Source organism: Alosa pseudoharengus, unplaced genomic scaffold (assembly GCF_046254945.1).
Source record: "Alosa pseudoharengus isolate Yale_2024_CS ecotype anadromous, Long Island Sound unplaced genomic scaffold, YU_APseudo_1.1 YU_APseudo_1.1_scf_11, whole genome shotgun sequence".
Classification (NCBI taxonomy): Eukaryota; Metazoa; Chordata; class Actinopteri; order Clupeiformes; family Clupeidae; genus Alosa; species Alosa pseudoharengus.
The window spans coordinates 2,488,512-2,503,485 of record NW_027468576.1 but is presented as its reverse complement, the minus strand read 5'-3'; the positions used below and the strand labels follow the sequence as shown (position 1 = coordinate 2,503,485).

The following is a 14,974-nucleotide window of genomic DNA, read 5'->3' as shown; positions in this document are numbered from 1 at the left end:
CTTAAAATAGCATCTGCATTTTCGCCACAGACTTTAGACCAGGGAGTTCCTGGTCTGTGGCGGAATTGTTTTCTGAAACTGCAAAATATCAACAGTAAACGTTTGCGCCGGAACACGCCCCGTCTTTTCGCTGAACCGCCCCCGTGGGCGCAATCGAATTCCCTAATTTACAGGCATGTACCTGTGGAGGGAAAATTCCAATATGCGCTGACTGCAAAATAGGAAAGACAAACGCGCGACTATACAAAGTCAATTGCGCCGGCACGGAAGATAGAGCCCTCTAAGTGTCTCACCATCACGCTGTCTCCGCTGAAAGAACAGTTTTTGGGCTTCTACATAGGACTGTGAGCAACCAAAATTATCTTGAAGGATTTTTAAAATGTTTGTAGACGTACTGCGCTCTCCCACCGGACAGAACTTTACCTCTGCTTTTGCCTCACCATCTAGTAGGTCATACACAAACAATGCTCCCTCTGCTTCGGTCATTGGCCTCACCCTTAAGACATGTTTAATTTCTTCTACCCACTCTTCTACACTGACAGAATCTCGAGAAGAGCTTCCTGAAAAGCGAGGGGCTTTGCGCTCCCGAGGGAAATATAGGACACGTTCTGTGGCGGTACCACCACCTGGCACATTAGAAGCCCCTTGCCCTGAACCACCAGCCCCACCCGTTTCCTGGCGAAGTCGCTCATTGTCAGCTTGTAGCTGTTTAACCTGTTCAGTCAATAACCTCAGCTGTTCCTCCATATTACTGGCTAGTCTATTTTTTCAACAGCCAAAGATAGATGAGAGCTGGAGAAGTGAAAGGAGAATGAGAGAAAAAAAAATATACACAGACTAATTACACATACACAAAATAATACTGGAGGAAAAAAAAAAATACATTCTTTGTTGGACACCTGACACACCCTGCTCACACTGAACCGTTCCCCAGAGGTAAGAATGCCACAATCCTAGATCCGGTCAGCCACTGTTTTCTCACAACAAACCCAATTCTTCACCAAGCTATGCACATCAGCCAACAATCATCCTGCCAACTACGCCAAATGTGGCCGTTGGGAGTTAGAACCCAGTTGTACTATACCACAAGATGGTCTGACTACGCCACTCCCATTTATTGGACTGGGATGAGAGACCCAACTAGTACAGTAGACTAAAGATGTACCCCACGCTAGTACTATTCAAGTGAATGAAACAATTGGAGGCTGATGTAGCAAAAGCAATGTAGACATAATTTATTTATGGTCTGCAGAGTTATTAAAATAGGTGCTTCGTACAGGAACAACATTAATGGTAGTAACACATCATGGACACATACATGAGTTCTCGTAGACAAGCATTCATAGGAGATATTTACACTAAATATTGGGCCGGACCACAGTACTCAATGTTGACAGGAAATCCACATTTAGCTCATCATGAGCACAAGGCTCCACAAGGATTCAGCACACCAAAGACAGCAACCAAGGCTACACTGCATTAACCATAAAGTGCTTTGTTAGTACACACAAATTCTAATCACACCACACAGTGGTCACCTTAATACATTGAGCATTGAGCTCCGCCCACTAGCTACGAGAACCCAAGCAATGGCCACTTAAGTTTTAGAACAAGTGCGTGAGTGCTACTATGATGATCAGCTAAAGCTATCCAAATTGCACATGCCCACTGGCACTTTCCCCTGTCCCCCGTAATATTGCACACTGCCCAAACACAACAATTTATCTCAATGGTAAAAAATTAATGACCGGAAGAGCTTGACATTAACCCTATAAGTTCATAGGCATGGTATCAATGAATGATAAAAACATACATAAGTTTCATACATGAGAAAACAGTGGCTGGATGTCCAAACAAAGTAAACAAGACGAGAGACGGGGTTCATTCACAAAAGGCTTCTAATAACCTCTTGTGAACAGACACACACAGACGCCGGAGCGCACAGAAGCCAGTGCACACGTATGACGGGGCGCACGGGACCTGGTATAACAACAGGTTTGGCAAGGCCATCCGCCCAAGCACACGGCAGCAATTACAGTATACAAACACCCTGTAACACCAGCACAGTCTGGCCGCGAGAGTGAGAGAGAGTTCCCAGCGGATATCGATTCGTTCTAGTTACACGCCCATTCGGCGTTAAACCCAGAGACGCTTCCGTGATTCAATTACTAGTGACTGCACACAAACCCTTCAATACGGAACGCCAGCACACTGGCCACCAACACTCATCTGTAATCGCGGTTACACTCCGCTCCGTTTCCCTGGCTAAGCAGCTGACTGAAAACACAAGAATCCGCCCCTATGGACACCTCAGCCTTTAACCCTTAGAACCCGATTGACGCAAAGTGCGTCAAAAAACACACCCTTTCTTCTCTGTTACATTGCTCCGGAATGGTTCATCGCAGCGAGATGAAACCTTTATTGCACGACAGAGCAGAAGTGGGGCTTTCCAACGAGACTAAACACTTGTCTGTACGATCAAGTATGAAAATTAAAAAAAATCATGAAATTAAATCAAATTGCATCATATTTACAGTCTATATTTCTCTGCGTTCACCTGCACACACATTACTCTAGTTTGAATTACTCGCGAACCCGTGATCGCATCGATATGGCAAGCATATCAGATGAAAGAGGGGGCACAGGGCTATCCATCAGCTGGACTTACCCCACGTTTTTGTCTGTTCTTGTGGCAAAGCATGTTTATAATCCAATGCTATCATGTGTTTCTCTATGGCAAAGCATGTTCATATTCCGGTTTTGAGATCCTAGCAAATTCCTGCATGGCATCCAATTCAAGGCTCACATTGCATCCCAATTTGTTCAACAAATAAACACCTTTTTGGCTTTTACTTTGTTCATGGCAATGCAGTAAAAAGTTGAGAATTATTATGAATGCATACACACAGGCACGCAGGCTAACACGCAACCTTGGGTCAAGTCAGGTCAGATCAGTTCGTGTCACAGATATGGAGCGCAGAAAGGTCATTTTTCATCACTAAATAAAAAATGGCATTTATTTCCGTAAATCACACAGCAAATATTTCTGTAAATTGCTCAGCCCCAGAGTATCCCTCCAACATGGCAATTATATTGTCCGATTCAGGACAGTCTGCCCTACACACGCATGAAATGCATGTAGAGCTGTGACCTTGCTGTGGTGAGATACATGTCGAAATATAAGAATTTTTATAATACACTTTTTATATTTTAATTATTTAAAAATCAAAATAAAATCAATGCTAGTATTAATACATTAAATGATGGCAGATCTAAATAGCCTAGACTCTCCTGAAAAAAACAATATATAATATATGTGTGTGGCACTTACAATGACCAGAATAAATCCTTAAGAATAAAGGTAGTGAAAATGCCCTAAAAACAGCTTAGGGTTCTAAGGGTTAAGCCCTTGCTACTCGCTCCTGGGTCCTAAAGTCCCACTGGCTACAGGAACATTTTCATGTAAAGCGATTTCAGACACCCCTATTGTGGACCATAACATTTTTAATCACCGTGGCGCTAGAAGCAACTGAGATAGAGAACGAACGACTTCAACTTCTCAAGCAAGTGTCAACATTGAATGACAAAACGCTAGGTAACTTCCTCCAGTAGGCTAAATTCGGTTTGCTTCTGATGTGCATGGGTAAATGTAAGTTGCTAGCTGACGTCTAGCTTGTTGAAAATGTGTTATTTTACAACCTTCATTTATAAACGTGTTTTGTTCTTTCATAGCTCATGTCACGTCTTCATACATTGAATTACTGGTTACTTATTTGCTACTTACCCACTGAGGCTAGTAAAGTGGACCTTGGTTAGTTACCAAGGTTAGTTAGCAAGATAGGCTAATTCTATTTAAATCAAGCTTTACATTGTGGTGAGGTAAGGAGATGAACTCCATAGCCTAGGTGTCCATTCTCATTTTATCTTGAATAAATGATTGTGCCCTTTTGAAATTAGTTTGGCACAGATCCTGTGTTTTTATATTACCGGTATGTATGCACAAGAGGGTCTGATGTAGCTTAGTCTACATAACATCAGTGAAACCTGTGGAAACATAAAAAGACCCAAGTAGCCTAGGCTAAATAGTAGGCTATGTGCTAGTTTTTGAATTTGTTTTTAATTGGTTTGTATTGTTTTTTACATTCTATAATTTCATATTTTTAGTTCAATAAATAGTTTCATCTGAGAACCCTGACTATCTTAGATTTTATTTTATTCTAAGAGACACTATGAGGAAAGGGCACACAGACATCAGGCACTTTTTTGGTGCTAAAAGAGTAAGCAGGATATATTACACTATGAACACTATAGAACACTAAGATCTACAAACAATTACATTAAAAATGTAGGTGCAGTTAGGTTTTATACACTGTTCATATGTGTTAATGAAAGGGGTGCTCAGCAGACAGGATGAAAGCCGTGAGCAGGCCGCAGGGAGACGACAGGATATATAAGAACGATGAGAGATTCTGTAGCCTACTGATTATCAGTTTATTGCATGTTTAGACCTTATGTGTTGCACTTGGCGATCACGGTGTGGATTGATATGCTAGTGGACCATGATGGTCATGGAAGAAGTGAAGGAGCAGTACCCCCCAATTATGGTGGGGTAATTCGCACTCTGGTTCAATGTACTATTCTTGGTAGCCTACTGTACTTAAATGGCCAGTATTTTCTTTATTCATTGAAGCATCTATGTAAATCGTGGCAGAGAATCGTGATATCAATTCTAGCCTTAAAAAATCCTGATTCATATTTCCCCCTGAATCGTGCAGGCCTACACAGCACCTGACAGATATTGCCGCAGGCTGTGCATGCTGAGTGTAGATTGAGTTGGAACTTGACGTTTCGTCAGTAAACAGAAGTAGGATAACGGCCAACCCCAAGCGCATTCAAACTTCTAGGTCCAACCCGATGAAAATGTATGACCGGCAGGCAACCAAAGAAACCATTGTTTCCTCTTAGGTAGCCTATACTTTCCAAATAACGCTGTCACATGGGGGGCTACACTGGGCACATAACTGAAGCATTCCGTTCGCGATGCATAAAAAACAGCTTTAGAAGATTGGTGTATTTTTTTCGAACATAGGTCTACATGCAGCATAGGCTATGCGTCGCGAACGGAACGCTCGAATGCCATTTATTTTTATGTATTGCATTTTGCATTTCACATTAAGTCAACATTGTCTTTGTAGCCTAATCCCTTAGGTCAGCGGTTCCCAAACTTTTCCCCCCGCGTACCACCGGCTACATTCCGACTCGGCTGGCGTACCCCCACCATCTGACACCAGTGTTGCGCGGTCTGCCCGAAATTAAGCGGTCGCCCGCGGATGACCGCGGTCACCCGCGGTTATGAGTCATAAACAAAATATTTTAATGATATTCGGGTCATTTGCGGGCGGGTCAGTTAAAATCAATTTAATATATATTTTCTACAAATAAGCCTATTTAAAATATCACGAGAAGGCTAGCATCAATACAGTAAAGGATCAATACAGTAAAGTCAACAGTAGCAACAAGCAAGACGCGAGTTAAAATAATAAAGACACCCCTTCAGGAAAAGCGATATAGGCCAGTGGCGATTGCTGCTCTTTGGAACAGGGGAAGCTCTGATAAAAATGGTAAATTATTAAATTAATATTATTAAGGTGCTATATTGTTCTTTGAGGGCAAAAAGTATCCCAAACAGTAGGCTATAGAGTTGGCATGGCAGACATGGCATGTAGCCTACACACGCTACCTAATTTAGCCTAAATACACAACTGGAACAAAAGCAAGTCACAAACTCTGTAACTCCACATTACGGTTTTATTTACAGTATGCTATTTACAAAGACAAATAGAAACCGACTGTATTGCTCCCAAATTATGAGAATTTGAGCTGTAACTTGCCTTGTCTCTCGGCTTCACCTGCCAACACTAACGTTAACGCATCCCTGCCTTGAACTTGAACCACTTCCTGTCAGATCGCGACATATGCTGTCAATCAAAAAGAGTCCAGCCTCTATAACGGTTCCTCCAATCATCATACAGAAGCTCGGCGTCCGGGCCATCCCACTGTCCCATTCACTCCCAGAGACGCCGGGCTTCCCTGGAAATGACGATTTTGTGGCGCTTGTCCAATAAACGTGTAGCTTTTCTGCACTGAGATCAGCCCACTCTGTAGTGCCATTGAAAGCCAGTGAAGCCGAGCGTCTATGGGTTTTTTGCATGGTTTTTTGATAGATCGTGTTGTTACAGCAATGTATTACGGGTGCGAAATCACGATAAATGACCGGCAAAACCTTATTGCTGAACAAACTAGCCATGAAGTTGAACATTTTTTCAGCATGTTCTAGTTGGAATAGTAGGCTAGAAGCTAATTTAATAGTGTTATTTGATGCGATTTTCCGTGATATTTTACAGGAGGCTGAGCTTCCCCTGTAGTCTTAGAGCAATCGCCTCTGATATAGGCTATGGGAAATATTGGGAAAAGTTGTTAAAGAAGATGACAGTAGTACAAGTTATGGTCTAGGCCTACTTCTTGTGAAGCCATTTAAAAGTATGACAGCCAAAACGGGCAGCCTGCAGGAATACATTTTATGGCACAGACTACACAGCCATATCTACCGGTATGTATAGGTTCGCGCATGCATAAAAGTTACCTTAGTTCGTTGTGTTTGTGACTTTAAACAGTGGACGTAGTAAAGCTTTGTGCTTCATTCAGCATTATAAACCAGTTCTTACGCTAACGTTTTGACCAGCAATGTATCTTGCCTACCTTGCCTCACCATTTCTGTTTTCGAAAGAAAGATGTATGTCCATGGCCTTCAAATCTTATCCTGTTCTAATCCTTGGTGGTTGCGTGCGTGCTTGCGCTCTTATTCTCATTCTCTCTCCTGCGCAAACATTATGTCCTGCATGCCTACCGCATGTAGTTCTACTGCATAAAGTTTCGCAAATAAATTCGTTTGTTTTACAGAAATGGCCTACTGTAACACTGCATGCAGGCTATAACCAAAAGCACACATTTTGTAAATAAGCGGGTCGGATCGTGGGTCGGGTATAATTTTGTCCTAATTAATATTCGCGGTCCGAGTTGCTGTCGGGTTGATTAAAATATCGGGCGACCGCGGGCCGCTTGTGACCAAACCCGCGCAACACTGTCTGACACATAAACACATAAAAACGCGTTGACAATATTTGTCCGTTTCCCGGTTTTAGGTGCGTGCATTTGGTCAGTTAAAAAGTTATGAAAAGTAGCCTGCATAGTAGCCTAACTACATCCACATACAATATCGTATAATAGGCCTACAACAACGCCTGACAAGGATGTATTCGTTTGGACAACATTAGGCTATACAGCCTAGAAAGGCTAAACTTAGGCTACCTTTAGTTGGTTAAATGTAAAGCCTAGCTTAATGTTACCTTTCTTGCCCATCTGAAATAACTCTTAGCTTTGCTCCTTCCCTCCTTTCTGTTTTTGTTGTTTTCAAAAACCTGTTATATCCGCAAAACTTTCCCCCCACGGACCATCCAACGCATTCAAAGGTAACGCATTCTATTAGCTATTCCAGGCGTCATGTTTAATAAGCTGCCCTTTTTTTGATGAACACATACAGAGTTTATAAATGATATCCTTTAATTTCATGTTTCCATATCATTATGACCTGATTCGAAATTATGTATTTATTCATGAATTAATTAGAAAAGATTTAAAATTTTCATTTTACACCTGTCCGCCATAGCCCTTTTCATCTCTTGTACCCCCTAGAAGCAGCTCGCGTACCACCGGGGGTACGCGTACCACAGTTTGGGAATCCCTGCCTTAGGTGAAAATACGGGATCATTTTCGTTTAGCAAGTGACTGAACTTCAGAAAGTCATATAGCCTACATTTTAGCCAATTTTCCATTTTACTTCTAAAACAAAAATAATAGGCTATTGAATAATGAATGAACGCAAAAGTACACAGACCATACACAGACCGAGGGATAGGTGACTTGATACTGGAGTGCCAAATAAACACAGGACAAAAAAGGGTCAAGCCATCAGGTTGGAAAAAAGAGCAAAGGAGAGGAGAAACAAAAGATTAATGCAGCTATGGTGTCTGTTTATGCGTAGCCTATTAGCCTACACATGAAATGAAATATACTAACGTTAATTAAATGTTATGGTTGTTAGCCTCTTGCTATGTTGCTAGCTATTATACATAGGACAACAGCAGTTTTAAGTCAACCAGAATTTGCAGTGGGGTTGGGCCAAAAGCCTATTCATAGTGTGCTTCAAATAAGAGCCCACGGATTTCAATGAAGATCAGCTAGGCAAAGTTATAGTTCATAACTGAGAAATCCTAAGAGTAGAAAGAGGCCTGTATTGTTTTGTTAGATGAATCACTTTGGAGCCATGCTGGTCAGTGACTTTTGGTACTTTGGTTTCTCAGTCACAGATCCTCCAGCTGTGTCCATGGTTTTGAGATATGGAGTTATGGAGCTGAATATTACAGAGCCCAAGTATGACCTCAGTTGTTTCTTAGTAAACAATGTCACCTACAACATCACCTACTGGAGACAGCACCTGGAGAATGAGGTGAAAATATGCATTTACCATTATTTCAAAATCAATATAATAATATCATTATTTCAAGCTGTGGAATTCACTGCCAGACTACATCAGACACTGTTACTCAATTACTGACTTTAAAAACAGACTTAAAACCTATCTCTTCAAGATGGCTTATGGACTGACTGACTTTTACCTTTCCTTTTATTTTTTATTTTTCATTTCATGAGAGGAATATCATTTTAACAACCTTTTTGTTTGTGAAGTGACCTTGGGTGTCATGAAAGGCGCTTTAAATAAAATTATTTTATTTAATACATTTTATTTTATTATAGTACATGAAAATGCACTATACTGTTCTTCCAAAGTTTCTTATTCTTATTACAGTGCATGAAAATGCACTGTACTGTTCTTCCAAGGCTTTTTACAGTGCATAAAAATGCACTGTACTGTTCTTCCTAGGCTTCTTATTACAGTGCATGAAAATGGACTGTACTGTTCTTCCTAGGCATTTTATTAGAGTGCATGAAAATGCACTCTATTGTTATCCGAATTATTCTTAATATTAATTAGAGTGCATGAAAATGCACTCTATTGTTATCTGATTTATTACAGTGCATGAAAATGCACTGTACTGTTCTTCCTAGGCTTCTTCTTATTACAGTGCATGAAAATGCACTGTACTGTTCTTCCTAGGCTTCTTCTTCTTCTTCTTCTTCTTAGAGTGCATGAAAATGCACTCTACTGTTCTTCCTAGGCTTCTTCTTCTTATTATTATTATTAGAGTGCATGAAAATGCACTCTACTGTTCTTCCTAGGCTTTTTCTTCTTCTTCTTCTTATTATTATTATAGTGCATGAAAATGCACTATACTGTTCTTCCAAAATTTCTTATTACAGTGCATGAAAATGCACTGTACTGTTCTTCCTAGGCTTTTTACAGTGCATGAAAATGCACTGTACTGTTCTTCCTAGGCTTCTTCTTCTTCTTCTTCTTCTTCTTCTTCTTCTTATTAGAGTGCATGAAAATGCACTCTACTGTTCTTCCTAGGCTTCTTCTTCTTATTACAGTGCATGAAAATGCACTGTACTGTTCTTCCTAGGCTTCTTCTTCTTCTTCTTCTTCTTCTTCTTATTATAGTGCATGAAAATGCACTATACTGTTCTTCCAAAATTTCTTATTAGAGTGCATGAAAATGCACTCTACTGTTCTTCCTAGGCTTCTTCTTCTTATTATTCTTCTTCTTCTAACGCAGTTAATGCAGCTTCAACCGTTTAACGTAGAAACTTCATTCAAACTGCGTTGCGTAGGTCTTACTTATGACATGTGGGCTTTGTATTTTTCATCTTTGTAACTTTTATACTTTTTAAACTATTAATTAAAAACTGCTCAAAATTTCCCCATAGACTTAACATGGGCTGATGACATCACAATGGACTAATTAACTTGATTTGCACCTGGTATCATCTTCCAGCTGCTCATCTAGGCCCCATCAAAGAATCAGTTCAACTGATTGCACCTGTATCAACTGCTTTCTACTGAACTAGACCAACTCTCTCTGTCTCTCCATTCTACAAGGATATAAGACACATTTCCTCCAACTTTCTATCCATTCATCCTCTTCAAACCATTCACTCATCCACCCATTAAACTATCCATCAACATCCATTAAACAATCTGCCTATCAACATCCATTCAACTTTCTGTCTATCAACATCCATTACACTATCTACATTTAACTTTTAAACTATATACTCTGTCTCAGGCTTTAAGCATACAATATGTCTCTATTAAGACTGCCGTTAATCAAAATTTCCCCATTGACTTAACATTATGATTATGACATCACAATACGGCCGTTAAGCAATTAGAATCCTATGGCAGGTGTTCGGGCCACCTGGACCAACTGCCATTCTCAGGCTTTAAGCATACAAACTGGCCCTATTAAGACTACACATCCTGTTCAACTGCTTCCTCTGCCAAAAACTATTTCAAAATAAAAGTCCTCACTACAATATTTCACTGTTAAACAATTTAACCCTTTAAACTACTGAACTTTTTAACTGTTCAGCCATTGTAACTGTTACTTGTCATCAACTATGACTCCTACCCACTGTAGCTAGTTAGCATGGTTAGCATAGTTAGCATGTTAGCATGCTAGCATGTTAGCATGCTAGTTAGCATTTTTAGCAAAACTGCTAAAAATGATAAGCTAAGTTAGCTAAGTCACGTGGTTAGCATAGTTAGCATGCTAACATGTTAGCATGCTAGTTAGCATTTTTTGCAAAACTGCTAAAAATGATAAGCTAAGTTAGCTAAGTCACGTGGTTAGCATAGTTAGCATGCTAACATGTTAGCATGCTAGTTAGCATTTTTTGCAAAACTGCTAAAAATGATTAGCTAAGTTAGCTAAGTCACGTGGTTAGCATAGTTAGCATGCTAACATGTTAGCATGCTAATTAGCATTTTTTACAAAACTGCTGCTAAAAATGATTAGCGAAGTTAGCTAAGTCACATGGTTAACATAGTTAGCATGTTAACATGTTAATTAGCATAGTTATCATAACTAATAAAAATGATTAGCTAGGTTAGCTAAGTCATATGGTTAACATAGTTAACATTTTAACATTGTTAGCATCCTAGTTGGCATAGTTACTTGGTTAACATTATTATCTTTAACATAGTTAGCATAACTACTAGCAAACATTGGAGCCATTCCAACTGTTAGTTATCGTCAACTATCTGCCTAAATAATTTAACCATTTCAATTATCAACCTATTTAACTGTTCAGTCATTCCAACTATAGTAAACCTTATCTACCAAGCAAATAATTTAACCATATGAACTCATCATATTTTTGCATTTTCATGCACTGTATTTCCTTCAGGAAATGCTTTTCTAGTTCTTATTATTCCTCTTCTTCTAACGCAGTTAATGCAGCTTCAACCGTTTAACGTAGAAACTTCATTCAAACATTGACGCGTAGGTCTTAATTAGGACATGTGGGCTTTGTATTTTTCAACTTTGTAACTTTTATACTTTTTAAACTATTAATTAAAAACTATCAAAATTTTCCCATTGACTTAACATTGCCCTTTATGACATCACAGCAATTAGAATCTTATGGCAGGTGTTCAGGCCAGCTGGCCCAACTGCCATTCTCAGGCTTTAAGCATACAAACTGGCCCTATTAAGACTACACATCCTGTTCAACTGCTTCCTCTGCCAAAAACTGTTTCAAAATAAAAGTCCTCACTACAATATTTCACTGTTAAACAATTTAACCCTTTAAACTACTGAACTTTTTAACTATTCAGCCATTGTAACTGTTACTTGTCATCAACTATGACTCCTACCCGCTGTAGCTAGTTAGCTAAGTTAGCTAAGTAACTTGGTTAGCATAGTTAGCATGCTAGCATGTTAGCATGCTAGTTAGCATGCTAGTTAGCATTTTTAGCAAAACTGCTAAAAACGATTACCTAAGTTAGCTAAGTCACATGGTTAGCATAGTTAGCATGCTAACATGTTAGCATGCTAGTTAGCATTTTTTACAAAACTGCTAAAAATGATTAGCTAAATTAGCTAAGTCACATGGTTAGCATAGTTAGCATGCTAGTATGTTAGCATGCTAGTTAGCATTTTTTACAAAACTGCTAAAAATGATAAACTACTTAACTTTTTAACTGTTCAGCCATTGTAACTGTTACTTGTCATCAACTATGACTCCTACCCACTGTAGCTAGTTAGCTAAGTTAGCTAAGTAACTTGGTTAGCATAGTTAGCATGCTAGCATGTTAGCATGCTAGTTAGCATGCTAGTTAGCATTTTTAGCAAAACTGCTAAAAATGATTAGCTAAGTTAGCTAAGTCACATGGTTAGCATAGTTAGCATGCTAACATGTTAGCATGCTAGTTAGCATTTTTTACAAAACTGCTAAAAATGATTAGCTAAGTTAGCTAAGTCACATGGTTAGCATAGTTAGCATGCTAGCATGTTAGCATGCTAGTTAGCATTTTTTACAAAACTGCTAAAAATGATTAGCTCAGTTAGCTAAGTCACATGGTTAGCATAGTTAGCATGCTAGCATGTTAGCATGCTAGTTAGCATTTTTTACAAAACTGCTAAAAATGATTAGCTAAGTTAGCTAAGTCACATGGTTAGCATAGTTAGCATGCTAGCATTGCTAACATGCTAGTTAGCATAACTACTAAAAATGAAAACATTAGCTAAGTTAACTAAGTTAAGTATTATCCACCTATTTAACCGTTCAATCATTCCAACTATATTAAACCTTATCTACCAAGCAAATCATTTAACTGTATAAACTATCCACCTATTTAACTGTTCAGTCATTCCAACTATATTAAACCTCATCTACCTAGCAACCAATATAGTTTATATAGTATATATTTTTTGCATTTTCATGCACTGTATTTCCTTCAGGAAATGCTTTTCTAGTTCTTATTTTTCTTCTTCTAACGCGTTTAATGCAGCTTCAACCGTTAAACGTAGAAACTTCATTCAAACTTTGTTACGTAGGTCTTACTTAGGACATTTGGGCTATGTATTTTTCAACTTTGTAACTTTTATACTTTTTAAACTATTAATTAAAAACTATCAAAATTTCCCCATTGACTTAACATTATGATTATGACATCACAATACGGCCGTTAAGCAATTAGAATCCTATGGCAGGTGTTCGGGCCACCTGCCTCAACTGCCAGACTCAGGCTTTAAGCATACAAACTGGTCCTATAAAGACTACACATCCTGTTCAACTGCTTCCTCTGCCAAAAACTGTTTCAAAATAAAGGTCCTCACTACAATATTTCACTGTTAAACAATTTAACCCTTTAAACTACTGAACTTTTTAACTGTTTAGCCATTGTAACTGTTACTTGTCATCAACTATGACTCCTACCCACTGTAGCTAGTTAGCTAAGTTAGCTAAGTAACTTGGTTAGCATAGTTAGCATGCTAGCATGTTAACATGCTAGTTAGCATTTTTAGCAAAACTGCTAAAAATGATTAGCTAAGTTAGCTAAGTCACGTGGTTAGCATAGTTAGCATGCTAACATGTTAGCATGCTAGTTAGCATTTTTTGCAAAACTGCTAAAAATGATTAGCTAAGTTAGCTAAGTCACGTGGTTAGCATAGTTAGCATGCTAACATGTTAGCATGCTAGTTAGCATTTTTTTGCAAAACTGCTGAAAATGATTAGCTAAGTTAGCTAAGTCACATGGTTAGCATAGTTAGCATGCTAGCATGTTAGCATGCTAGTTAGCATTTTTTGCTAAACTGCTAAAAATGATTAGCTAAGTTAGCTAAGTCAAATGGTTAGCATAGTTAACATGCTAGCATGTTAGTTAGCATAGTTAGCATTACTGTTAAAAATGATTAGCGAAGTTAGCTAAGTCACATGGTTAACATAATTAGCATGTTAACATGCTAATTAGCATAGTTATCATAACTAATAAAAATGATTAGCTAGGTTAGCTAAGTCATATGGTTAGCATAGTTAACATTTTAACATTGTTAGCATCCTAAATGTTACTTGGTTAACATTATTATCTTTAACATAGTTAGCATAACTACTAGCAAACATTGGAGCCATTCCAACTGTTTCCAACTATCATCAACTATCTGCCTAAATAATTTAACCATTTCAATTATCAACCTATTTAACTGTTCAGTCATTCCAACTATAGTAAACCTTATCTACCAAGCAAATAATTTAACCATATGAACTCATCATATTTTTGCATTTTCATGCACTGTATTTCCTTCAGGAAATGCTTTTCTAGTTATTATTTTTCTTCTTCTAACGCAGTTAATGCAGCTTCAACCGTTTAACGTAGAAACTTCATTCAAACTGCGTTGCGTAGGTCTTACTTAGGACATGTGGGCTATGTATTTTTCATCTTTGTAACTTTTATACTTTTTAAACTATTAATTAAAAACTACTCAAAATTTCCCCATAGACTTAACATGGGCTGATGACATCACAATGGACTAATTAACTTGATTTGCACCTGGTATCATCTTCCAGCTGCTCATCTAGGCCCCATCAAAGAATCAGTTCAACTGATTGCACCTGTATCAACTGCTTTCTACTGAACTAGACCAACTCTCTCTGTCTCTCCATTCTACAAGGATATAAGACACATTTCCTCCAACTTTCTATCCATTCATCCTCTTCAAACCATTCACTCATCCACCCATTAAACTATCCATCAACATCCATTAAACAATCTGCCTATCAACATCCATTCAACTTTCTGTCTATCAACATCCATTACACTATCTACATTTAACTTTTAAACTATATACTCTGTCTCATGCTTTAAGCATACAATATGGCTCTATTAAGACTGCCGTTAAGCAATTAGAATCCTATGGCAGGTGTTCGGGCCAGCTGCATCAACTGCCAGTCT

At 38.6% G+C, this 14,974-nt stretch overlaps 1 protein-coding gene across 2 annotated transcripts in view; it reads left to right on the top strand.

The window, feature by feature from the left end:
- Window positions 1-14,974, top strand: part of LOC143116578 (interleukin-10 receptor subunit beta-like) — a 98,314-nt gene that overhangs the window by 41,034 nt on the left and 42,306 nt on the right. For both annotated transcript variants that reach the window (XM_076277759.1, XM_076277758.1), the window contains exon 4: window positions 8,421-8,566. In XM_076277759.1, the coding sequence (XP_076133874.1) occupies window positions 8,421-8,566 (146 nt within the window). The remainder of the gene's footprint in view (window positions 1-8,420; window positions 8,567-14,974) is intronic.